Source organism: Zootoca vivipara, chromosome 3 (assembly GCF_965207765.1).
Source record: "Zootoca vivipara chromosome 3, rZooViv2.hap1.1, whole genome shotgun sequence".
NCBI classification, from domain to species: Eukaryota; Metazoa; Chordata; class Lepidosauria; order Squamata; family Lacertidae; genus Zootoca; species Zootoca vivipara.
In genome coordinates this window covers 95078233-95105595 of record NC_142586.1, presented here as the reverse complement: position 1 = coordinate 95105595, position 27363 = coordinate 95078233, and the positions used below count along the sequence as shown (strand labels likewise).

General features: G+C 43.2%; 2 protein-coding genes across 2 annotated transcripts in view; one reads left to right on the top strand and one right to left on the bottom strand.

The window, feature by feature from the left end:
- The window catches only part of INTS7 (integrator complex subunit 7), a 47727-nt gene extending 31271 nt beyond the window's left edge, over positions 1–16456 (bottom strand). Inside the window, exons 1-8 of the mRNA XM_035111281.3 lie at positions 16250–16456; positions 13809–13938; positions 13252–13398; positions 12716–12853; positions 12086–12132; positions 10874–11073; positions 10074–10196; positions 123–240 (exon numbers count right to left, since the gene is read on the bottom strand). Coding sequence (XP_034967172.2) covers positions 123–240; positions 10074–10196; positions 10874–11073; positions 12086–12132; positions 12716–12853; positions 13252–13398; positions 13809–13938; positions 16250–16439 — 1093 coding nt within the window. The 5' untranslated portion in view covers positions 16440–16456. The remainder of the gene's footprint in view (positions 1–122; positions 241–10073; positions 10197–10873; positions 11074–12085; positions 12133–12715; positions 12854–13251; positions 13399–13808; positions 13939–16249) is intronic.
- A 39-nt stretch (positions 16457–16495) lies between these two features.
- Positions 16496–27363, top strand: part of DTL (denticleless E3 ubiquitin protein ligase adapter) — a 31313-nt gene continuing 20445 nt past the window's right edge. The window contains exons 1-10 of the mRNA XM_035111282.3: positions 16496–16898; positions 18538–18663; positions 18990–19088; positions 19504–19565; positions 20476–20596; positions 22447–22512; positions 22715–22830; positions 24088–24161; positions 24798–24901; positions 25643–25747. Coding sequence (XP_034967173.2) covers positions 16853–16898; positions 18538–18663; positions 18990–19088; positions 19504–19565; positions 20476–20596; positions 22447–22512; positions 22715–22830; positions 24088–24161; positions 24798–24901; positions 25643–25747 — 919 coding nt within the window. The 5' untranslated portion in view covers positions 16496–16852. The remainder of the gene's footprint in view (positions 16899–18537; positions 18664–18989; positions 19089–19503; positions 19566–20475; positions 20597–22446; positions 22513–22714; positions 22831–24087; positions 24162–24797; positions 24902–25642; positions 25748–27363) is intronic.

The window sequence follows — 27363 nt, the reverse complement described above, 5'->3', positions numbered from 1 at the left end:
ACTTTTCAACATTATTTACAGTGTTCAAAAGACTGAAAAGCACCACTTATACTAATATCTGCAACAACACTGGGGAAAAATTGAAAGTGTGCCAAAATTCAGCTGATCTAATCTATTCATACCTGGAGCAATGCTGAAGTACTGTTTGATGGCTATTGTCCCCGACAGTGTGGAAAGTACAGATAGCATGCCTAGTTTCATACTGTCATAAGGAGTTTGAAGAGCACATTCACATAGTGCCTAAAAGCCAGGAGATAGGACAATTTTAGTACAAGGAAGGAAAATGAATTAAAAATTATTAACATGTGTTCATCACGGTTGATTCACATGCATACATAACATTAATATAACAGAAATGTAATATACAATAATAGTAAATAAGAATAACTTGATGATTCCTGGTTGAGGATGCAAAGTATCTCCATTGGGGGGGATTATTAGTAACCGTAAATACTTGGCAATTGTATAAGGCCTGGGTATTCAAAATTCTTCACATACATTATCTCAGCAGTCCTAATAATAACCCTATAAAGCTGTTCAATATTATCCACATATTATAGTTTGGGGAGCTGAGAAAGAGAGAAAGCATCTTGCCTAAGGCTGCTCAATGAGGAGAAGGCAGATTTGTTCTCTGTTGCTCCAGTGGGCAGGACCTAAACTAATGGGTTTTGAAATGGCAAGGAACATAATTTCAGCTAAACATCAGAGGAAAAAACACTTCCTAATGCAAAGAGCTGTTTGATAGTGGGAAAGACCACCTCAGGAGGTGGCCAGCTCTCATTTTCTGGAGCAATTTAGGCACAGGAACAATGTCTTCTCTTGTAAGCGATAACCACCAAGGGCCATTTCAGCTCTAAATTCTATGATTCTACACCAGGGGTCCCCAAACTAAGGCCCGGGGGCTGGATGTGGCCTAATTGCCTTCTAAATCCGGCCCGCCAGACGGTCCGGGAATCAGCATGTTTTTACATGAGTAGAATGTGTCCTATTATTTAAAATGCATCTCTGGGTTATTTGTGGGGCCTGCCTGGTGTTTTTACATGAGTAGAATGTGTCCTTTTATTTAAAATGCATCTCTGGGTTATTTGTGGGGCATAGGAATTAGTTCATTTCCCCCCCAAAAATATAGTCTGGCCCACAAGGTCTGAGGGACAGTGAAAAAGTTTGCAGACCCCTGTTCTACACTATGGGATTTGGGGAGGTATCCAATATGCACATTCCATTAGCTCAAGGATTTCTTTTTGCACAACAGAACTGCCTCCCCCTCTTCTCCCTCAATGTGCCTCCACCCTCTCCAAATCCACTCTTGAAGGTTGGGAGGGGGAACCCAGAACAGATTTACAGGGTGCCTGGAGTGAGGTAGTCCCACTGTGCAGCCAAAAGCCCTTGAGCTGATGGAGTGAGTGTGCTGAATAACACCCTTGAATTTCAGGCTTCCAGGCTAGTCACTTCACCATGCCAGGTCCTGCTTGAGGTTATGTGAGGTGAGAGGAAAGCTTTACCTGTAGTCTTTCTCACATGCGATGGCTGCCTTAAACATGCAAGTCAACATTTGTTACTGGAGTCACTCATGGGTGATGAGCATGCCAGTATGAAATCAGTCATAGAAGCTGAGGTTGGTCATGAGAATCAGTGTGCTATGCACTTCACTAACTCAAGGATTTTTGAGCTGAATTGCCAGCTTGATATTTCCCATTCATTCACACCAGGAAAGGAAGTGTCATTCTAAGCAAGCATATGTCTCTCAACTGGGAAAGATCAAATGTCATCATGAAGTACACTGGTAGCTTTCTTTGTGCTGCTGCAGGAGGCAGAATAAAATCCTATGCACAACATTCACTAACAAGCACCATCATTTAAGGTTCAGGTACAAATGAATGCATTTATAGCCCCTGCCCCCTTTTGACAAAACGCTTCTCTCACTTAAGCAACACACCTTCAGTGGTAAAAAAGTGAAAGGAGGGAGAAAGTCTCTGACATGTCTTGGTAACCCACACAACCTAAGGCAAGCATAGGCAACCTTGGCTCTCCAGATGTTTTGGAACTACAACTCCCATGATCCCTGACCACTGGTCCTGTTAGCTAGGGACCATGGGAGTTGTAGTTCCAAAACATCAGGAGAGCCAAGGTTGCCTATGCCTGACCTAAGGAATATAGAAGTCTCAAAAATAAGCACAGGGCACCTCTACCTGTCCTTAACTAGTATCAGCAGCTGCTGCTGCTGATAAACAACAAAAGTTATTTTCCTGATAGCAAACTTTCACAGGCATAGAAAAAATAGTTTCCTTTTAGAGCAACAGTCCTTACTAAATACTGACTTGTTTATTTGTTCTGAAAAATGGTCTTTTTACTAGTGGCCTAATAAAAGGGGATGCAAGACATGGTGGAAGGACCTTCTCTCCTCTGTACAAAAGGGGGGAAATAGCAGCTAGATAAGATAGCATCTGCATGGAATAAAGCATGCAAAGCATCTTTTTCGGCATCAGATTAGAATAATCTATTCTAGCTGTCATTTTTGGATTTTTACAGAATTAATGATGCTTGAGTAGAGATTGGATGTGGAAGAAAGGAAAATAGGGCAGAAGGAGGAAGTGGCAAGATTAATGGAACAGACAGATGTATGGGGAAGGAGAAGAAACTATGCAGGCCAAAAGAAGTCACAGACAAATCTGTTCTAATTTTGGCTTTTCAGCAGATAGCGCCTATGTATTTCAAAGTTTCACCCACCTCCATGAGAAAGGAAAGCTTTAAGAACAAAATAGAATTCTGAAGACAGTCAGATTTTCAATATACCAGAAAACAAAGTGCTGAGTGTTCAGCTAAGGCAAGGGGGAAAGACCAGGTTTGTTTTTATTTTAAATGGAACTGTGCATGTTACACCCATCAATAGAACCCCTCCAATTCATTAATGAATTTCCTTGCCATTGCTACACAATGCTCCAATGCTTAACAGAACTCTCTAAAAAATTACATTTGTTCCTTTCATCACAACAAGCTGGACAGAAAAAACACCCAATATTCTGCTAGCCGTTTGGAACTTCCATACACAAAGAAAAAGAGTTGCATTCATGCACAACCAGAAATTACAGAGAAAACGAAAGTGAAATTTGATTGTGCCCCTACTGTGTTTCTCCGAAAATAGGCCATACACCGAAAATAGGCCATACCCCAAAAATAAGCCATACCCCGAAAATAAGGCATAGTGATAGGCAGTTTAACCTTGTAGGTTAAACTGTACCATACTTAATTAAAAAAATAAGACACCCCCTGAAAATAAGACACCGTGGTTTTTTTGGGAGGAAAAATAAATATAAGACGGTGTCTTATTTTTGGAGAAACACGGTAGTGTTAAAAGTAAATAAATAAATCAGTTTGCCATTGTCTTCTAAAATAGGTAATACCATACTATATTGATCTCAGCAGTCAGAATACACCTTATAAGAAAGTTAAAGCCTTGCAGTCATCTTTCACATTTTTGCAGCATTTTCTCTAGTTTTCTATCAGGAAACCACATTATTGACATTTTGCAAGAGTGATATAAATCTTTAGTAAATCTTCAGAATAGTGACCAAAGGCAGGAATCCCTCTTTCCGTGTCACAGATACAAAATTAAATTGCCCAGGCCCTACCTTCTTCCCAGATCTATGGTAGTTGGTTATATTTGCTCAGCTTTGAACACCAGCTCAAATTCAGCACTCAGAAACACATTCAAATAATAAAGCATGTCATATCCCACATATTCAGCTCGTATGTTTTCATTTTCTCATGATCCTTTCCTTTTTAACTCTTCATATTAACCAAAATAAAATGAAAATCCAGCTTTCCAAGACTTGCATCAGTATTTGTTCCTTTCTTAGAATCATAGAATCATAGAGTTGGAAGAGACCACAAGGGCCATCCAGTCCAACCCCCTGCCAAGCAGGAAACACCATCAAAGCATTCTTGACATATGCCTGTCAAGCCTCTGCTTAAAGACCTCCAAAGAAGGAGATTCCACCACACTCCTTGGCAGCAAATTCCACTGCCGAACAGCTCTTACTGTCAAGAAGTTCTTCCTAATGTTTAGGTGGAATCTTCTTTCTTGAAGTTTGAATCCGTTGCTCCGTGTCCGCTTCTCTGGAGCAGCAGAAAACAATCTTTCTCTCTCCTCCATATGACATCCTTTCATATATTTGAACATGGCTATCATATCACCCCTTAACCTTCTCTTCTCCAGGCTAAACATACCCAGCTCCCTAAGTCGTTCCTCATAAGGCATCATTTCCAGGCCTTTGACTATTTTGGTTGCCCTCTTTTGGACATGTTCAAGCTTGTCAGTATCCTTCTTGAACTGTGGTGCCCTGAAGTGGACACAGTACTCCAGGTGAGGTCTGACCAGAGCAGAATACAGTGGTACTATTACTTCTCTAGATCTAGATGCTATACTCCTATTGACTTCTTAAGCTTATTGTTCCAGTCGAAGGCCGGGACAAACTCATATTAGGCAATAGTATTAATAAAATAATACAGAACATCCATTCATGATATAAGCATCCATAATATAAAAGACTTTGTCATGTTCCGGAGCACTAAAACAGTTTCCCCTGCGCATTGCTGATAGCTCCAATTCTAATATTATTTTGCTTTTTTAAAATCCAATTTGCCAACATCCAAGATGTAAGAGACAGAAGTTACCACAGAGACCAAGGAACAAGATATAAATTTAAACAAACAAATACAGTTCTACAAAGTGCTAAAAGCCCACATGTTTTGACATTGTTCCCCACCTCGTTCTTCTGGACAGATCTTGAGTAGAATTAGTATGGCTTACATGCAAAATAGTATTAGCAGAACACTTCTGATCAACGACAACTGAAACAAGAGCCAAGTCACACTATACTGTGTCCTGATCAGGGGATCAGGAGCCATCAAAATGTTCTGCAGAATAGGGCAGGAGCACCTGACAGAATTCAATACTGTGAGGAGTGAGGGAGAGCAAAACAGGGTTGTCAGCAGAAGGTGCACCACCAATTATTTCTCTCTCCAGCCTTTGACTTTAGACTGAAAATAGCAGAGATTTAAAATACCACCATCTGTCTGTATCACAACACCTCTTGCTAGAACGTTTCAACGCATCACTGAGCATGGCTGAAAGGAAGAAAACCATATTAAAGAACATTGCAGCTGACATGTACCTTTGTTTCACATCATTAGCCATGGAAGAATAGAGCAAAATGAAAACAGTGCTCATCTAAACAGCTAGTCTGTCCCAACAAATGCTCTAATGTTTACAAGATGAGAGGCCTACAGCTAGAGAGACTTGGGCAGTTACTTCAAACGCACAGTCCAGCTCTTGAACTTGCCGTACAGATCCCTGGCCGTGACCCCCTCAGTTTCCAAATTCCTTTCATGCAAACACCACAAAGCTCTCATTGTCCTTGGGTCCTGTGTAAGGTTTGCCTCCAGCTGAAGGAGAAGGGTTGGTAGCTCAGTAGTACAACATCTGCTTGGGTTGCAGAAGGTCCCAAGTTCAATGCCTCGCATTTCCAAGTAGAGCTAAGAGAGACCCCTGCCTTGAAATCCTGGAGTGTTGCTGTAAGTCAGTGTGGACAATACTGAGCTAGATGGACCAATGGCCTGACTCAGCATAAGGCAGCTTTCTAGGTTAAGCTTCCCCTTTCTTCATTTCCCTCTTAATTTAACTTCAGACTTGGCCTCCTTCATCTGTAGGCCCCACGCTACTTGTCAGCTCACTTCTTATTCTGCCCTTGCTTCAGCTACTCTCCCTCTGAACTCTCTGCTCTGCAGGTCCTTGGCCTTTTTCAGACAATTTCCAAGCCCTCATGCTTGCCAGCACCCATGTCTCAGTCTCTCCCTCCCCCAAAACACACACTTAACACCTTCTGTCTCTAAGCTCCAAGTGGGATTTTTCTAGCCCAATTGACCTTTTACTTCCTTTACAGAAGATGCTCCAGCTTTTTCCTGAATAGTTGTGAACATGCTGTGACAATACAGCAGCTCAGCAGATAGTTTGGGGTGGGGGGTGGGCAGCTCATAGTCAAGTAAATGGGAAACAGCCACTTCTAGCTGGCTGCACGTAAAGGATAATTTGGACAACAACTAAACTCTCTTCAAATTGCCTAAGCCCCACTATCATTTATGATGTCAAGCCATCTGAAGCGGCTGACATGTTTTTGCATGGCTCGCTGCATTTTTCATTAATGTACCAAATAAGAAAAAGTCAATCTGGAGTGAAAATTTAATCAAAAGCTGCATTTGAAAAAAAAAATTGATTCATTTGTTAACTAGGCAATCCATCAAAACTCTTTATTAAACATCTGATCAGAATAAAGGCAGAACCAGAACTTACACAGAAACTGACAAGGTGAATTTGTTAAGAGCAAGGTGAAAATTCCATTCTGAGAAAAAATAAATTGCTCAATAGCTTTCCTGTGACAAATTCAGTGATGCACCCATGAATGCATAAGTCCAGGGAAGAGAAGGTGGCTGGCTGCACTGCACTGTAATGCAACTCCAGGATATAGGAGACCACTGGTCTCCCTCACTCCGGGATATGGGAGACCTCTGGGCAAAGCAAATCTGCAGCAAAATGAAGAGGAGCTCTGTTGGATCAGGTCAAGGGCCCATCTACCCCTCAATTTTCACAGTTGCCTAGCAGATGCACATGAGAAGCCTGCAAGAGGGACCCAAATGCAACTCAATTCAGAAGTGTACTGCCTCCGACGGTGGAGGTAAATCATAACTGAGGCTAGTAGTCATTGATAGTCTTGTCCTCCATGAATTTGTCTAAAGCTGTCACCACTTCTTTTAGGAGCAAACCTTTTCTCTGCCCACTTTCTCCATGCCTTGCTCAAAATCTATCGTGTCGCTTCTTAGTCATCATTTCTCTAAATGCTTCAACCTTTCCTAAGAAGGGAGTTATCCTCCTGATCATCTTGGTTGTCCTTTTCTGAACCTTTCCCAATTGTACAACTTTTTGAGGTGAGGCGACCAGAAGCACACATAGCATTCCAAGCGCAGACACACAATCATATTGCCAGCCCACTTTCTGTACAAGCCCTGCAAATGTTAAGAAACATTATGTCTTAATGTTTCTTAAGTGTGAGCAATATGCATCAGAAGGCTCTGACACTGCCCCAGGGGAACGTTTTAAAAGCACTTCTCTATCTTGCAGAATCCAGTTCTGTGAAGAGCATGCTGGCAGGCCCCAGCCCTAGAATCAAAGGTTTTCTCAAAACAACACAAACAGGCTGGTGCTTCCAAGGAAATTTTGTAATCTTTATAGAACGATACTCCAGGAAAATACACTGATGTCCTGGGTTCCAGCACTCTAGGAAGGGCAAGGTATCAAGGAAGGCAGGGATCCAGAGAGCAGGCAAGGATGCAAAACTGAACAAGACTGAATAGCCTGGAGATTTGAGCCTCCGCCCCCTGCCTCACACACACAATGTAAAGGAGCCCTGGATTCTTAAGACAAAGCAAGCTTGTGGGGGAGGAAGGGAAAGGAGAATGTTAGCCGCTTTGAGACTCCTTTGGGTAGTGATAAAGCAGGATATCAAATCCAAACTCTTCTTCTATAGTTCAAGCAACCAATCATCAGAATCCTCACAAATTCTCATTTCATTTCTTCCAAGTAAACTTTTCCCTGCAGAAATGGTTTTCCAAAAAGTTTCATCCTGGCAGGTTTCTGCATCTCTCTACTCTTTCTATTACTGCTATCTGGCCATCCTTGTTCATATTTTTGGCACGTACGGATAATCAACATACAAAGAGGGACAGAAGCAGGGCAAAGACACCAAAGCACATGTCTTCCCCTTGTATTTTACTAATGCCGTGTGCTGCCTGTGGGGGACTCCCATCAAAAGGCGGGACACAAATTAACACCAAAGCCAAAGTGCATTTCTGGTAACACTTGTACTCCTGAAACCAGTTATGGCTGGCTAAGGCTAAAAGGCTGTTTTTAATCTGCTATAAGGGTACAGTTGACTGAGTGGCAAGTGGGTGGTTATCTGTGGGTGCCTTACTCTAAACTGCCTACCAATTGCTAATGATTGGTTTATTATTTTTATTTATTATTTATTGGCCCCTTTTATATAACTGCCCTATAACAGGGGCTCTCTGAATGACTCACAAAGCAACGGACAGAGAAGCAAATACCAAAATACAATACAATAAAAACCATACATTTAAAAAACTGGAGCGTAACATAAACTCAGTTTACTGTTATGGAAGATTGGTCTATTATGTGCTTGAAAAATGACCTTAGTGAAGTGATCTTGGTGAATGTGGCCCTCCAGATGTTACTGGGTTCAAAACTGAATAAGTGTGCATGCACACGAAAGCGCATACCAATAACAAGCTTAGTTGATCTCTAAGGTGCTACTGGAATGATTTTTTTGGGGGGGGGGGTTCAAAACAGTCCCACTCAACATGGTCAGGGGTGATGAGAGCCATAGGCCAGCAACATTTGGAAACCTCATCACCTTGTTCCTCAATCCTCGCACAGAGCTTCTCTACCTTAGCACGGGGAGGAGTGTGATGAAGAGTCACCACTTTATTTATTTTTTTTTTTAAATATTTTTATTAATTTTCCAATTAAAACCAATTATATCACATTCAATATTTCAAATTATACACATATATATATCAATCAAACCGAATGTTATGCCAAATCATCTAAATAATTTATTTTTGGGTTCCCATGCTTCAAGAAATTGGGAATTCCTCGCAACTGTCCACTGCCGTCTTATTTCTAAAGTTCAAATCGTCCTCCAAGCTCATAATATTCCAAATCTTCCCCTTACAGTCACCTAGATGTTTTCCACTTTCATCCGATTGTTCCAGCTGCTGAGATAAATGTCAAACGAAGTTTCACAGATGTTCTTTCTCCTGTGTGAGTTAATCAGTCCAGCCTCCCCATAAATCTTCTTAGTGGAGCTCCCTGTTGCGACGGAGTAGCAGCGCCATCTTAAAAGGCTCAAATCACTTTCATTTTCTCTCATAGCCATGAAGATTTACGATTTATTTATCTTTATAGAATTTACAGCTTTTTCAGGCAGGAGACCCAAACATCCAACCATGAACTCTTGGTAAATTAATGGATCTCCTTGCCCTATAGCTGAACTTAGCTTCAGGTCGCTGCTCCAATTTAAAGTGCGTCACAGCTCATAAATCCTCCGAACGCGTCCAGAACTCCTTCCGTCTGACTAGGGGGGGGCTTTTCTCATCGGCAACTTCACATCTTTAAGAAATATGCTCAGTAACAACAGCTATAGAGTTCAACTCACACAGTCTTTTGCTTCTCTTTCACTCCAAACAAGCCAGGACATCGCGTCCGGGAAGATACGAGGCAACAATATGAAGAAAAAATAAAAACTTGCTTCCCTTATCGCTCCGTCCCCATCAATCCTTCTTCCAGATGCCGTACATTCTTTGACTCCTCTCGCTCAGCAGCATAAAATTCTCAGCAGTAAACAGCGCTTCTTCCCCTCCTTCTGAAGTATGTCCATAGATTTAAGCCTAATTATCTTCTTTAACCATGGAAATCCCCGCCATGCAGATTAGCGTCCGGGAGTCCTGGCCGTCGTAAGTGCTCAGCCCAAGCTCCCCCCACTCCAAAAACAGTCGGAGTGGGTCTGGGGGCATCGCGGGCCAGCGGCCCCTCTCCGTAACCCCCGGAGAGGGTAGGGGGTTGCCATTTACTCCCCTAGCAACCGCCAAATTCCTTACGAAGGTCAGAGAGATGGAAAACAGGTCCGCCATTCCTGCAGGCGGAAACCGGAACCCCCGAAGAGTCACCACTTTATGAGAGATGCTACAGGGTATAGAAGCAGTGATGGAAGGTTTCTCCAAGCAGAATGTTAGAAGCTTCTCCTATTATTTATAAAACATGGTGGGCAAATCAGCTGTTAAACGAAAAGTTGCATCTCTAAAATGATGAACAGAGACCTACATCTGGAGCGTGATGCTAAGCAGATCTACTTGGAAGTCAACAACAAAGAGTTTGACAGGTCTTATCTGAAAGAAGGCCTAGTGGTTCAGTTCCAAAACAAGCATGATACCGTTTACAATACCTGAATATTCTCTCTGCTCCATGTATGTGGGGTTTTATTTGCAAGTAACTTTAGATCTTGAATAGCAAGCCTCTTCACAGCCTCTCTTGGGTCATTCTTCAAATATTGCAACAAGAGCTGTATCTGTAAGAAAGCGAGTTTAAAATTAAACTACTTTTGACTACTTTCTTGTATTTCTCAACATGCATGCGAGTACAAGCAAATAAAAAGAGAAGCCTGAACATGAAGGGTTGATTCTGAGTCTCTCCACTGACAGAAAGCTCCTTGATTCAGCAGAGGCTTCAGTTAACCAAAAGGAATAGGAGATTTTTCATAAATTTCCCCCCTCTCTTGGAGTTGCTTGCACCACCAACATATTGTTCCAAAAGATGCCTTGCATAAGCAAGGGAGAGCAAAAGAAAGAAGGGCAAATAAATGAAAATCACCTCCACTTTTCCACCAACGGAAGCCTCCGCTGGATCAAATAGCTTTCTGTCATGGGAAATTTGGAGATAACCTTAAAGCTGTAAGAAACTTCAACAACCAATCAAAATTCTTAATTACATACAGCTTTTGATGGCTCTGTAGATTTAACTCACCATGATACCATCTAAGCAGACAAGATCTGGATATTTTGCAATGTTACACAAATGAAGTATGGACACAAAATGTGGTAGACCTTGGGTTACCTATATTTGGGAAAGGCCAGATGAAGCCTATGAAGTCTGGCTGAATAAGATCCCTTCAACTGAACCATGACAATTTTACTTGAGTACACTAAGCACTTTAAAGAAAATATTCAGCAGAAATGTAGCTGTTACCTGCTTGGGAATGTCAACCAAAGAGGAGGCAGCGAGCAAGGTAAAGGTGTGTAAAGTAACAATGACCATCTTGGTAGAAGGGTAGGATGTCACCAGCTGCTGGAGTAACTGACGGGCACTGGAGGCCAGGTTAGCATCATGATGCATATGCTGCAGGATGGGGATCAACTTCAGCTTCAAGTCTACAGGAGTGGCTAAACCTAGTACATGAAAAGAAAAATAACTTTCGGGGCAGCATCATGTGTTGTGCCTATGATAAAATATGAATATTGATAGCTCTGGGGGCAAATAAAAATACAGTGGTACCTCGACTTACAAAGGTGATCCATTCCGCGGCGCTCTTCGGAAGTCGAAAACTTCGGAAGTCGAAGTGTCCATTTTGCGCGTGCGCAGAACGCACGCGCGGCAAAAATATTTTCGGGTTAGCGGACTTCGGAAGTCAAAACCTTCAGAAGTCGAGGCATTCGTAAGTCGAGGTACCACTGTAATATGACTAATTTCAGTACTAGAGTCACAGAACAAGGACCATGCAGCTGGATTGGTGTGTGTTGTGTTTTTTTTAAAAAAAAAACTTCCACTCCACTTGAAATTTAGACTATAAGCTCCTCAAAGTACAGACCTGTTGTTTTTGCTTATGGCACTCTACCACACACCATGGACACAGATATCACTTCATATAGCACTAACAAGTAATACAAATACTTAAGTGTGAAATTAAATACCAGACTCATCTAGTCATTTTTTTTAAAAAAAAACAATATCCAATGCTAGTTGTATTCAAGTCCAAATCAGCAACATCTTGCTGCTTTCCCACATAGCTACCCACATCACATAACCAACATTTGAAAAATAAATGAAAATGCTAAAGAAAGTTTCAACTGTACATATAGCACCATCTCCTAAAATAAAGTACTACGCTTCCAACAGACAACATTAAAAACACTGCATGTCAGATCAAAATAAAATCCAATCCTATGGAAAGAAGACAGAAAAAGCATTCCTAAAACCAAGTCTTTAGATTGAGCATTGAATTCAGGAGCAACTGAATTCAGGGCAACTTCCAACAACTAAAAAGACTCACTTCTTTAAAAGAAAAGAATGGTTAGTTCAAAAGAATGGTTACTTAAGATATGATAGCCTTTAACAACAACAACAACAAGAAAATATTTTTTGCTTTTCATTACCGGTATTTGTTGGACAAAATGTACACACCTTGAATCATTTCACTGATTTTGTTACAAATCCCGCCAGCAAAATCTCTGTCAAGAACAAAAAGGGGAAGCAGGATAAATCAGTCATACAAACTGAACAAACTACAGAAACAAACTCACACATCTGGGTAAGCAAAATGAATGTAAAATGTACACATACAGAGAAGTTGCAGGTGAAAGCTAGAGTTGCACAATGGCTGAGAAACTAACAGCATAAGCATATGCAGCACAAGTTCTACTGAATTCAGTAGGGATTGCTTCCAGCTACATGTCCACAGAATTGCAGCCTGAGCTACAAACCAGGAGGCCCCTAGTTTATATCTTGGCCCCTTCCTGAACTCACTATTTATTAATTTTCTTAATATATATGCCTCTCCATCATCTTAGCTCTCAGGGTGATTGACAGTGAAATAAAAATATTTTAAAACCATGAAAATGTATAAATCACTAAACTGGTGATCTGAGGCAGGTTCGGCTGCCCTCGCAGCTACAAGATGGGGGAAATAATACTGACCTACCTGATAGGACTGCTGTAAGGATTACTAAGATAATGCAGGCAAAGCATTATGCAATTAAAAAGTACTACCTGAACATTCAGGAAAGATGGAAGTACACCAGATGTTTCACTTACTTGGACTGGGCAGAAAAATTAGCTGCAGCAAAGATAGCAGCTTCAACCTCTACATTGTCATGTGAGTCCAAGCTCTGACGAATACTGTGATGCGCATTCTTCCTTTCTGGAATTATGGATGCCATACTGCCCAACATCCTGGAAAATAAAACAGAGGGACTGAACCTGCTATAAAGGAAAAGGATGCCTATAAGATCAATCTGCAGTCATCCAGGTAGTGTTTTGTAAAGATGAAAGAAAATGTGAACATTCCATTCTATGCATGACAAATGCGATAAATTCGAGACTTGGGCAGATAGAACTCAGTGAAAGAACACATCTGTGAAGGAAGTCCCTAGTTCACTCCCTAGCAGAGATGGGGAAAAAACCCTAAAGATATTTTAGCAGCCAGAATAAACAGTACTGGGCTACACAAACCAATATCCTCACTCGGTATATGGCAACTTCCTATGTACATTGGCCCTGCATTTACTGCATTGACAGTACTCTGAAGAATATAGCATTTGGGCAGGTTCTTGCTCATTAAACATGCATACCTGAGTGTGATCGCTCGAGCAACTGGATCATTGCTGTGAATAACCGAGAAAACTCTTTTCACAAACTCATCCACATTCAGGATTTTTTCCAAATGCTTCTCACTCTGCTGAGTAACTTTCAGAACACACAGCCGCAGGAAGTTGTTTCTGTTTTAAAACAAATTTTATTTATTTACCTACAAGATTTGTACCCTACCTTTCTTAGAAAGGTCTAAGGCAGTTAGCAGTTCATAAATACAGACCACGTAACAATATCAAATATTTACAACATAACATTTAAAGGCAGTGATAAAGGGCCAGAAGCAGCAAAATAAAACATGCAACAGGAAAGATGATAAAGAAGAATGGAAAAAGAACACCAAATCCACTGCGGGCATCTTTGAGACATGCAAGAGGACCCCCTTACTGAGAAAGCAACATTCATATGGGAGATAGTGGTAATTCAGGTATCTTAGCACTAAACCATAAAAGGGCTTTAAATAGTCAACGCCAGTACTTTGAATTGAAACACCAGTTTCTTGAACACTAAGAATCAGGAACAAACTAATTTTACTTACCCCACTCTGAAAACATCAGCTAGCTTTAAAAATGCCGAGTTAATTAGAATTGGGAATGGGTATTTCTGAAAGAGCCTGGGAAAACGTACAACTGCTTCACACTGCTCCCCCAGTTTGCCAGATCGGAGACCTGTGACAAATAAGAATACCACCATAGCAGTTAAAAACTATGGATTTTAAAAACTGAAGCAAACTGACAAGCAATATAAAAGCAGCTCCCCTAGACTGAACCAAAGTACCAGTACCCACCTAGTCCAGCAATCGTGTTCCCACAGTGGCCAACCAGAGACAGTCATACCTCTAGTTACGTATGCTTCAGGTTGCGTATGACACGGAATACATATATGCCGAACCCAGAAGTAATGGAATGGGTTACTTCCGGGTTTGGCAATTCGTGCATGCGCGCTGAATGACATCACACGCGTGTGCAGAAGCGCTGAATCACGCAGGGAGCATGCACAGATTCGGCGCTTCAGAGTAAGTACTGCTCTGGATGCGTACGGGATTCCGTTTATATCCAGAGGTACCACTGTACCTATTGGAAGCCTACTAGCAAGAAACAGGCACGATACTGCTCTCCAAGCTCATGTTCCACACCCACCTCTTAAGCTTGAAGAAGTATTAAAAATAGCTTCTTAATTGGGACTCTCAAGAGTCTCCTCCAGCACCATAATTCATATATCCTACCCTTCCTCCTAACAGAGCCTAGTAGCCACTGAAAACTGTACCCTCCATAAATTTGTCGAATCTGCTTTTAAAGCCATCTAAGATGCTGGCCATAAACATACTGTGAAAAAGGCTTAACAATCCACCATGTTGGGAGGGGGGCAGGATTCACTGAACGAACATTGTCAGTGGGAGCCCTGAGCAAGGGTTTCCACTTAAATAACAGGGCTTTCCCCACCACCACCCCTCCCCCCCGCCCCATATTGGTTCAGGAGGGTGTTGGGAAACCCGCAGAACAGAACAGAGGGAGGAAGGTATCATCCCATCTGGCACACCGGTATGCCTTTGCAGACATAACAGCTGTCATAGTACAACAAATTCCACTGGGCGACTGTGTTATCTGTGAAATGGAGCTCTGCAGCCATGGAAGAAGCAGGCATCTCATTCATGGCATGTGCATTAGGTGGGATGAAGAAATACAAGATTCGGTTCGGATAATTAGGTCTTGGGTGCCTTATCTGTAGATGGCTACTGTAAGTGGCTGAAATCTTGATTGTTACCATGTGGGCGGCAGCCCTGCTTAAACAACCGCTACACATCTAATTCTGTGAAATTTTTTGCCATGGAGTGTACCAAGGTTGATTATAACGGGCTATCATTAAATACGTTATAATAAAACAGTTGCTGTTATAGCTTAAGGTGCCACAATTGTTGTTTAGTCATTTAGTCATGTCAGACTCTTCGTGACCCCATGGACCAGAGCATGCCAGGCACTCCTGTCTTCCACTGCCTCCTGCAGTTTGGTCAGACTCATGTTGGTAGCTTCAAGAACAGTGTCCAACCATCTCGTCCTCTATCGTCCCTTCTCCTTGTGCCCTCCATCTTTCCCAACAACAGGGTCTTTTCCAGGGAGTCTTCTCTTCTCATGAGGTGGCCAAAGTATTGGAGCCTCAGCTTCAGGATCTGTCCTTCCAGTGAGCACTCAGGGCTGATTTCCTTCAGAATGGCTAGGTTTGCAGTCCATGGGACTCTCAAGAGTCTCCTCCAGCACCATAATTCAAAAGCATCAATTCTTCGGCGATCAGCCCTCTTTATGGTCCAGCTCTCACTTCCATACATTACTACTGGGAAAACCATAGCTTTAACTATACGGACCTTTGTCGGCAAGGTGATGTCTCTGCTTTTTAAGATGCTGTCTAGGTTTGTCATTGCTTTTCTCCCAAGAAGCAGGCGTCTTTTAATTTCGTGACTGTTGTCACTATCTGCAGTGATCATGGAACCCAAGAAAGTAAAATCTCTCACTGCCTCCATTTCTTCCCCTTCTATTTGCCAACTAAGGTGCCACAATACAACGCTGCAATCTCACACATCCCTAGCTTGACCCAGTGAACTCCACGGGCCTTACTTCTGCACAGGCGTGCATAGGATGACATGTTAAACGGAGTTCTAGTTACAGGTAGGTAGCCGTGTTGGTCTGAGTCGAAGCAAAATAAAAAAATTCCTTCAGTAGCACCTTAAAGACCAACTAAGTTTATATTTTGGTATGAGCTTTCGTGTGCATGCACACTTCTTCAGATAAACGGAGAGCAACAAGCCTCTCTGTAGCTTTTAGAGTCTCACAGATCCCCATGCATGGCTTGTGACACCATCTAAACACAACCTAAACCCGCCTTCAAACTCCCCACCGTCCATCAAAAGGGGCGGGACTTCCTCGCGCCGCTATCAGCGCATGCGCACATCTCTCTCTGCGGCACCGCCGCCGCTTCTCAACTTACCTTTATCCAGCTCCATAAGGGCGGAATTGGCGTCCAACTCCTGCTCCCCGTAGCCGGCATCGGCGAGGAAGGATTTGGAAGCAGAGGCCATGACAGCCAAGGCCCGGAGGGGGCGGGGAGGAGAGCACTTATCCACCACACAGACGCGCACACGCGCTTGTCTTCCCTCTTTCCAGTGTTTAACGGCCATTCACTGCGCATGTGCAGACGCCGGACTGTCAGCTGCGCCTGCGCTGTGGAACCTCCCCTCCGCTATTTTAGTGCGCAGGCGTGTCGTAGTCGCGCTCCCTTAGCGGTCGGATGAAACGTGTTTGCGGGACGCTATCACGCATGCGTGTTGATGAAAGAAACGGTCCCATTACAATTTCATAGCCGGCGGGAGGCGTGGCCTCACCCTTGCCGGTGGGAAAGGAGAAGCCAATGGCGAGCAGGAGGCGGGGTCTATTCCTCTGCGCTGTCCAATGGCTACGCGCGAGGCGACTTTGGCGCGTACTTCGGGCTGGCGGGAGATAGCGTCGCGAAGCAGGGGGCCGGCCGCTCTTCTGCTCCCGGTGGTCCTTGCGCGGGGAAAGAGCAGGAGTGTGCGCTGCGGCCGTCGTTACCATGCTGTGCCGTTCTCTCGTTCGCCGCTGCCAGGCTGGGCCGCAGGGTGAGTATCCGAGGCAACGTTTCCCTCTGCGCCGCTTCACCAGCGTTCGAGTCATGGCGCGGGGGGGGAGGGGGATACAGCCCCTCTCTTCCCCCCTCACCCCAATTTTGGCCAAACCACGCACTTCCCCTTTGCAGAAAGCGGGTCAGGCCCCTTCTGCGTCCCTTTTAATTCGAGTGCTGCCTTGAGCCCCCCTTTTAATTGGGGCTGCCTCTTGAAGACGGTTGGGAAACTTCAGTTGGTGCAGAATTCAACGGCCAGGTTGCTCACTAGGGCAAGAGCAAATTACACCAATCCTGTGCCGATAGCAACTGGCTGCCAGTTTTTGGGCCCAGTTCAAGGTGCGGGTTTTAGACTCCAAAGCTTCAGGACTGCAAGACCTCAGGGTCTGCCTCTCTCCATAGGAACCGACCAATCGTTATCTGAGGGCCTTCTTCGGGTGGCTCCTCTGTGAGAGGATCTGAGGGTGGCAACGCAAGAAGGGGCCTTTTCTGTGGTGGATCCCTGTTTGTGGAATGCTCTCCCCAGGGATGCTCACCTGGTGCCTTCACTGCATATCTTTAGGCACCAGGCAAAAACATTCCTTTTCTCCCAGGTCTTTGGCTAATTAAACAATCTGTGGCCTTTTAAATGTGATTGTTATTTGTTTGTTTTATGTGTTTTCATGTATTTTTTACGCTGTAAACCACCCTGTGATCTTTGGATGAAGGCAGTGTATCAGTTTAATACATAAGTTGTATCCATTTTTAATTCCCCATTTTCAATGACCAAAGGACTCTTATACTTTATGCCATGCAGGGCAAGCCTTGCCACAAGATCACCCAGTGAGCTTCAAAACTAAGCAGGGGAATCTGCTCTTAACATCCAGCGATCTTGATTCCTCATCTCCCCCCCCCCCCCACTATTTCATTCCAGACAACAGTTTAACCGACCTCGGGGTGTCCAGTATCAGAAGTCAGTCAGTGGAAATAATAAATAAAAGAAGCAATAAAATACATTTAATAATCATTACACTTATTTAACGTGGATGTGCCATGGACCATCTGAATGATGCTCAGAACCAGTGAGATAGTTCTGAGGACAGCATAAATGTCAGCTGCAGTTTTATAAACTTGTTTGCAGAGTTTTTGGTACTTACCTTCAGCATTCAAAATAGTCAGGCATTTTGCACATGGTTATTGGCCACTTACTAACAAGCTACTAACATCAGTTTGACCAAACTGTGAGATGCAGTGGAAGACAGGAGTGCCTGGCGTGCTTTGGTCCATGGGGTCACAAAGAGTCGGACTTGACTAAACAGCAACAAACGGCCACTTGCGACCAAGTGAAGATGCCCGGGTCCCAGGACCTTGACATCTCCATCTGGGGATGCATGCCTGGGGATCCTTGGATCTTGACTGTTTTCAGTTTTTTGCTGTACAATTCTATCCATTATATTTTATCTGCACAATCAGAATCAATTTCAGGAACCAAAAAATTGTATTGAAAAATACAATTTTCAAGCCACCTGGCCACAAAAATGGTAACCAGGCATTCCGTTTTGGCGACTGTAATCCTGGTTTAAGGAGCCATTTGGCTCCTACCTTGTTTATCTGAATTTCGAACACTGCTTATCTTTCCAAAAATCTTTTTTTTCCAGGTCTCCCACCAAGATTTTCCTTAAACCATCTTTTGGAGTGCTATCAGTGTACTAAAGGAGATGAACATGCTTCATATGGAGAAGCAGGAATGCCCGTTCCTCCTTTTGGGTGCACCTTTTCTACAGGTATGGGGGAATTTTATCTGTAAACATTGATGTGTGGCAGAAAAGGGCAACCAAAATGATCAAGGGCCTGGAGCAACTCCTCTGTGAAGAAAGGCTATACTGTAATGTTTGGGCCTTTCATATAAACCTGCAGAGGCTATATTTTTTATTATTATTTTTTATTAAACTTGTATTCCATTCTACCTCCCACATGAACCCAAGGTGGTAAAACAAATAGCAATAAAAACATGTTTATAACAATTCCAGTACAGATGCACACCATCCAAAGCACTTTTAAAAATGTTTTCAAATGTTTTCAGATGTACAAATACTGCTTTGTTTTTCAGCTCCAGATGCGCAGCATGTGCTTGCCGTTGCAAATGAAGAAGGATTTGTTCGGCTCTACGATACCCATACACAAAAAAGTAACAAGGGGATTTTTAGAGGTAAAAGGGAAATCTTGATGGGAACTATGAGCTGAATTATTTGATATAGGCAGTAAACAAAAAAAGTGTTTTGATTGATTAAATAATTGGCAGTTATTGGGAGCAAGAACTTCAGTAATTAAAAAGTAGCATAGCATACCTTTCATTGTAATTCTTATGTCTGCTTCCATTACTGCTTTCTTACTTGGTTGATGGCAGGTCAAAAGTTGAGAGGATTATTATTTCCTTGCCACCTCCTTCATGCCTTATATGCATCACTCTGTGCTTGGAGTTTCTTCCTGCTAACCCCTCTACCACAGAGGAAGTTGTGTTTGTATGAAAGTTATGTGCACACAATACTGTAAATTGTAGTTGTTTCAGTGTTTTTCAACAGCTGTTTGTTTGAAACTAACACAGGCTTCTATTTTCCCAATAGAGTGGCAGGCTCACTCAAACGCTGTTTTTGATCTTGCTTGGGTGCCTGGAGAACATAAAATTGTGAGTAAGCTAAAACTATCCCCTCCTTGTCTGGCCCTTTATATGTGCTGTCACAAATTCCAGTGTTCTTTCCGTCTCTTCTATGATAAGATCACTAGTAGACCCAGTAACCTCACTCATACTTTCAAAAGTTGGTTTACCTGATATGCAGGTAAATCATTGTTTCATAGGCCAAAGGAGGCAATCTCTCTATTAAAGAATTGTCCACAAGTGGATTCTTAAAGATGAAGATGTACAGAAGGTGGCCATTAGTAGGGGGCATTTTTAACCTTTTGGATATCTGCTGACTTTGTTAGCCATTCTTTAAAAAAATGTAAAGGGGCAGTATCCATGAATGAATGCGATTCTGTATCTTTCTGTTTGCCTAAAATTCAGGATTGATTCTCTGTTTACAGAACGCCTTTACAGTAGTAGTTTAGATCCCATGCTTTGACCCAGCAGCTGCATATAAAATTTACAACTTATAATGTATGTATGTTTTACACAGTGCATTCAGTACCATTCAGAGTAGATTTGCTGAAATTTACATAACTAACAATTAGGTCTAGTAATTGCAATGGATCTTCTCTGAGTAGAACTTAGTGGGCTACAACTCCACAAACTGGGGCCTGGTATTTGTGGTTCTGTTACCTTTGAAATTTCCACTTTCATATCTGAGTTATATTGTTTCTGCCACCTTCTAAGGCTACAATCATATGCAGACTTGGGAGTAAATCCCTTTGAACTTGCTGGAGTAAACACCCATAGGTTTGCACTGAGAGTGTCGAAAGTGTCTTTTATGCTGAAAGGAAACATATTTTACCTTCAAAAGCTCATGTCAATACAAGCTATAGTCTTGGAGGGCAACAGGACTCTGCCTTTGTTCTTTTTCTTTTACTACAATGATTAGCTAACTTCTTCATCTTTTAAGGTTACTGCTTCAGGAGACCAAACTGCAAAAGTCTGGGATGTACGGACTAGTGAGCTACTGGGAGTCTGCAAAGGGCACCAGTGCAGCCTCAAGTCGGTTGCTTTCTCTAAATTTGAAAGGGGTAAATATTCCTATTTTATTATATTTCAGTATATCTCGCCACTTTTGAGGTCATCTGCTAATTGACCCTGTTAGCTGGAAATGCCAGGAAATGAGCCTGAGACTTGCTTCATGCAAAGCTTGTTTTCTGCCACTGAGTTACAGTCTTTCTATAGATTTATCACTGGTTTTTCAAAAGCTGCTCCAGTGTTATCAGGAAAGTTTGGAAATCCTTGCCTTTCCTTTGAATAGACAAGATTGTGGCTAGACCTGCATAAATGGGGTAGAAGTCTCATGTTGTTACATCTAGGTATGTTGGCAGCCTTTGATGCCTTTGCTTCTGTGGTGATATTGTGTCCTTTTCAGAGCTTTGGGGGATGAAAAGGCAGTGATTCCAGCTTAGCCCCTCAGGATGTTTTTTTAGTCTTTCTCAGCCATCTAAATAGGACTCCTACTGCCCAGTGCTTGGTGCAGGTGAAGAAACAGATATAAAATTGAGATGTCATAGAGTCCAGAGCCAAAACATGATGTTAAAAGAATTAGAGATTCCTTGTAACAGCAAGTTTCTTAAACCTCAAGTTGTTATGCAGAATACCTCCTAAATAATTACAGTGGTACCTCGACTTACGAATAACCCTACTTACGAAAAATTCTACTTACGAACGATACTAATTGGGGTGCGCTTGCGAATTTCTTCGACATCCGAAGGCTGGATCGGGCCCCGCCGCCACCAATAGCGGCCTCGCGCTGCCTCTGGCGATTGGCCCACCGCCGAATCGGGCCCCGCCTCTGCTCCCAGCAGCCTCGCGCCGCCTCTGGAGCTCGGCCCACGGCCGGATCGGGCTCCGCTCCCAGCAGCCTCGCGCCGCCTCTGGCAATCGGCCCGCGGCCGGATCGGGCCCCACCGCCGCTCACAGCGGCCTCGCGCCACCTCTGGCTCTCAGCCCATGGCCGGATTGGGCCCCGCCACCGCTCACGCCGCCTTTAACACTCCGCCCACAGCCGAATCGGTCCCCGCCGCCGCCACTAGCCGGCCTACAGCTGGATCAGGCCCCCACCGCCACCACTAACCGGTCTCCCGCAGCCTCGCCCCCGCCGCCCGCACTCCCTGCACTGCAAGGTAATGTTGCTGTGCAGGTTCCATGCCTTAAAAGTCTTCAAAGTCTCTTTTAAAGTGTATTTTTCCTAGGCTCCGGAACGAATTAATCCATTCCCAATGCATTCCTATGGGAAACATCATTTCGACTTACGAATGTTTCTACTTACGAATGTGCATTCGGAACGGATTAAATTCGTAAGTAGAGGTTCCACTGTACCGAGTTTAAATTAAATTGCAGGATTGCATATGAAAAACGTTTCAGAATTTCAAACTGAGAGTACTATTTTGTACTCTCTGAGAGTATTAAATGGCTCGGGACTGTCTCTCTCCATATTAACCAACCTGGAGCCCACAATCATCATTTGGGGCTCATCTTTGTATGCCGCCTCTGTGAGAGATCTGGAGGGTGGCAACACGAGAATTGGCCTTTTCTGCGGTGGCTCTTCGCTTGTAGAATGCCCTCCCCAAGGAGCCTTACCTGATGCCTTTGTTACATAACTTTAGGTGCCTGGTAAAAATGTTTCTCTTCTATTTCTCTTCTCAGTCAATGGTATTTTAAACACCGGGAGGGAGATATTGTCTTTTGCTTGTTACCTGTGTTACATAGTAACATGGCATGCTCTGGTCCATGGGGTCACAAAGAGTCAGGCACGACTAAACAACAATGTTACATATTTTGTATGTGTTCAGCTGCCCTGTGATCCTTGAATGAAGGGCAGAATAGAAATATTATTATTATTAATAATAATAATTTTGCACTGTATATTCCACAGCTGTGTTCTGTACTGGAGGAAGGGATGGAAACATCATGGTTTGGGACACACGGTGCAATAAGAAAGGTACACCCTATTATAATTCCAGTGTTGTTCATTTAATATGGGCTGAGGTATGCAGCATTCATAATGATTGCTAACTCCCCCCCCTCTTTGTAGCGGTGTGATAGTAGCCTTCCAATTTAGTTTATTTATGAGCTCATTCTCTGTGTGGAACTGCCATGTAGCAGAGGTTCTTTTAATACTGTTTCTTGAAATTGCCTTTCAGATGGATTTTATAGACAGGTGAAGCAAATAAGTGGGGCCCACAACATAGCAGACAAGCAGACTCCATCCAAACTAAAGAAGAAAAAGCAGAATGTGAGAGGACTCGCTCCCTCAGTGGTAAGGATTTGGAAGCTGAAGGCCATTCAGCGCCCGCTTGTGCAAAGAAAAGAGACTAGCTTTATAGAATGTTCTGCTGCATAAGGTTGAGCTTTGCCTTGGCTTGAAAATAAACTGTGGACGTTGTAAATACTGGAGAGTGGGGGCGGGGAGTGAGCAAATTGAATGAAATAGGTCCACGTGAGCCTCTATCAATAGCTAGCCTTGCTTCCAGCAAGAGATAAAGAACATTCACCCGCGGGGAGCATCACACACCAATTGTATACATATACATACATATATCTTGAATTTGTAGCACTCTCCCATCTGCTATTTATTTATTTAGTAAATTTCTTCGCCACCCTTCATCTGGGGATCGCAGGGCGGATTACAGTATCAAAACAGAAATAACAAGCAAAACAATACACACACCGACACAGTTTTAAAAGGTTGTTTAATCAGCCAAAGGTCTGGGGGAAGAGGAATGTTTTTGCTTGGGCCTACTAGGAACATGCATTATGCCAGGTCAGACTACTTGTTTGTCCAGACTGGCATTGCCAACTCTGGCTGGCAGCAGCTCTCCAGAATCTCCAGTGGAGAGGGGTCTTTTACATCACCAGGTATCTGGTCCTTCATAACTGGCGATTCCAGGGAGCGAACAGTCTGCATTTAAAACAAATGCTCTACCACTGAGCTGCAGTCCATTGCCACACATTAATTTCCATTCTGCTTTTACCTTACCTTTCCTTTGCTCTTTAGCAGAAAACGCTTCCAGCAATAAGTAGTTAATACAGTCACTGCCCTGTGGCTTGCAGTCAAAATGATACGATGCATTAGGAAAAAGAAATGCGGAGGGAGGAGGGGCAATAAGCAAACACAAGTTCTTATAACAACCAGCTAGGTTGGAACAGTTCAAGCCTGATGGAATGGCTGCTGCTAAGTGGCAATTGAGGAGTGCCAAAGGCAGCTGGTTTTTCAGCCGAGATGATGTAATAGCCTTCCTTCCCTTTTCTCTTGCTTCTCTGCAGACTATCTTAAACTTAGTCCTTGCAGTTAATAAGTAGGAATATCACTGGCTTCAGGGCATGAACGCATATTCCATCTATGCCACTTCATCGCCTCGGTTTCCACCTTCTGTCAATATTAGGGCAGCAATTGGGGAGCAGGGAGAAGCTGCTTAATGAAGCTGTTTACAGGGAATGTTTAGGGTAAATCAAGGCTGAAACTACCTCGCATAATTTTTCTGTGGTTTTCAGACAGAATTTCTTCCTTCTCTAGGATTTTCAGCAGAGTGTGACAGTGGTGCTACTTCAAGATGAACACACCTTAATCTCAGCTGGGGCAGTTGATGGGTAAGGAAGCAATTGCTGCAATTCTTTAATAAACCCTCCTTAGCTCTTGTCCCACATCAAGCCCATCAAACTGGTACTAAAACAACAAAAAACAAGTAAGAAATATAGCTATATTTTACAGGTGAAGGGCGAAGATGGAAAGCCAATTTGGAATACACACTGTATTTTGGTGGAATACACCAAAAACTCCCTCATTTCCCTGTGGGGATGCATTTTACCACAAGTTAATTTTTTTACCAGGAAAGAAAAAAATTACCTAATAAGATAAAAGGAGATGGGGAAGAAATAGGTGGTGGCTCTTGATTACGTGCATACGGTTGAGCTGATTCTTACCCTTGTCCTGGAATGGGTGCGTACATACACACAGCAAACTATGGATCAGCATATTGCCCTATTCAGTTGTGAGTGCCCATATAAGCTGATCACATTTTTAAGCAAATATCCACCCATGCAGTCATTGGTGGGGGAGGGGGAGGCAATGGGGCATGGAATGCCTTATCTTGACACAGGGCTCCAAAGGAAAAGGCATCGCCTCCAATCTCTTGCCCTCCTGCAACATTCCATTCCCCTTGGTATGTGTGTTACAAATGAGAAAGAACTGTGGAGTTCTGAGAGGGCCTGTCTCTTGAATTTTAGCGTAATCAAGGTATGGGACCTGCGCAAGAACTACACCACATATCGACAGGATCCAGTGCCATCCAGGTCTTTCAGCTACCCTGGGACCAGCACTCGTAAGCTTGGTATGTCTTAGCATTGTGCTGAAGAACTGAAGGGAGCCAGAGTCCCTTCAAAACAAAAGAGCAGGTCTTCTTTTGCTTTCTCACTTTACGGTGAGATACATCTAGATCTGTCAATCTGGCTTCAGCTTTGATGCACTGTTCCAAGAGAAGGGTGGGGAGTACGGTCCTAATTTTCCTGGATCTTCTACTTGCCTTCAATACTATTGACCATGGTGTCCTTCTGGGTAGGCTTCATGGATTAGGGTTTAAGGGCACCGAACTTTGGTGGTTCTGTTCCTACTGGAGGACTGATTCCAGTAGATGGTGTCTGGGGACTGCTGCTTCATCCCGTAGCATCTATATTGCCGCCGCCCCGTGCTTTTCAACATCAACATGGAGGCTCTGAGTGGGGTCATCTGGGAATACAGAGGGTGATATCAACAAACTCCAATCCTTTAACACATAATTCAGTTTAGAAGGGCTGGATGAATGCTAACCAACTGGAACTCAATCCAGAGAAAGTGGAGGAACTGCTGGTGGGTGGCTTGTGTGGGTTGGTAATGATCAGCCTGCTGAATAGACGTTTGTAGCATTGCTGTGACCCTAGAATGGAAAAGAGGGAGCTAGCTGGGTGGGACTCCGGATGGGAGCATTCCACACTGCACCATTTTGCTGCAGTTTCCATTTATTCCCTCTGTCTATAGATTTCTGAAGCAGCTACTTGTTTATCGTACATTTGACATAGAGCTTTTTCTCTTCTAGGTTATTCTAGTCTTGTTTTGGACTCGAGTGGTACCAGCCTATTCGCTAATTGCACTGATGACAATATATACATGTTCAATATGTCGACTGCAAAGACCACTCCAGGTAAGAGTGATTAATGTTGCACGCTAGATTATCCTTAAACCTAGGTGTTTATGAAACTTAGGTGAATATGGCATGTGTGCGTACATTGTCAAATCCTATGTGTATTTCCTGTAAAAGAACCTCTGCAGTATTCAATGAGCCTTGCTCTTTGCTGACTGGGGCTAATGGGAATTTTAGTCTAACACATCTGGGGGCACCAGGTTGGCAAAGCTGCACGGTTATCTCCACCTACATTTACCAAGAAGTAGGGCCACTGTATTCATAAAAATCAAAATATTTGCTTGATTATTATAATGTACCCTGTACACATCCATAGAGGATCTGCTTGTAATGGGTTATAAATGATTAAATAAACACCCATGAAACATAGTTGTGAATAGCTACCATGTTCAGTTCCATATCCTATTATAATGGAGAGAAGTTGTTTTTATTGTTTTTTTCACTCTGCCACTTTAGCCAGTGGCTTCTCTTCAAAATCTGTTCTTAGGCCACCAGAGAGCAGCAAATACTGAAAGCCTGGAAAAGAGCAGGTGCTGCTCGCTTTCCCTTTCGTACTTCCTCTAATTCAAGTCTCTTCACTATAGAGTTTATAGAGCATAATTACTTAAACTTTCTTCTCCACCCATTCCCTTTTGGAGGAAATGTGGTCTGAGACAAACTTTTCATGGACGTCTGTCTACATTCCAAGCCTCTGAGCTCATACTACATCCTGTAATTTAATTTTGTACAATTTTAATAAAAATTGGCTGGGGCCAATGAACTTGTTTAGGTGTGTTGGGCGACTTCGCCAAAGGCAATTTTAAACACCTTATCCAGAGCCCTGCATTTATAGTCAAATACTTAATTTTTTTAATTAAGCAGTTGTGCAAACATATACATTTCCGGCTGTAGTAATAACATTGTTCTAGTGGCACCTGGATTTTTATTTCTTGGCAGGGAACTGGGGTGGGAGATAGCACTATAAGAGAAACACAGAGGCTGCTGGCAGCTGGGTGTACTTAAAGGAAGGAGACTGCAAAGGTAGCAAGTGTATGTATTCCCTTAATGTTAGGAAGCAAATAGCCCAATATGTCAAATCCACATAACCAAGAAACTCCTACCACCTTTACTGTTCTGAAGTCAGTTATTGCTGCAGGTTATGGTATTGCCGTCTATATGATGGGTGCCACAAAGAGTTTCTCTTTCAGGAGGCCTCGGTAACGTTCTGTGCTAAGGCTAGGAATGCACCCTTTCCCCCTTCACAGTCAACCCAGAGCTCTTGGCATCTGCACGTAACTCTCCCCATTAGTGACAGCCACTTCCAGTTCTTGATGTGCCAAGAGTCGTAGCTATTTGGGGCAGTAGTTCCAAGGTGTAATCGATCAGGTGAGATGTTACGGAGCCCTTAAAAATAGCCCACTGACCCATGTCACCAAGCTGGTGCATATCCTCCTTGAGAAATAGGATACCAGAGGCAGGAAGTGAGAGAGAGAGGAGCAGCTTTCCTGACAGATGCTGGAGCTTCATTCTCTATCCAAGGAGTGCTGAATGCTAAGAGGTTTAAGGAAGCTGCCATAACTGGGGGCTTTGAAGACCGAGAAGCAGAGCAAAACTGCACTGCAAGGAATACATAGGGT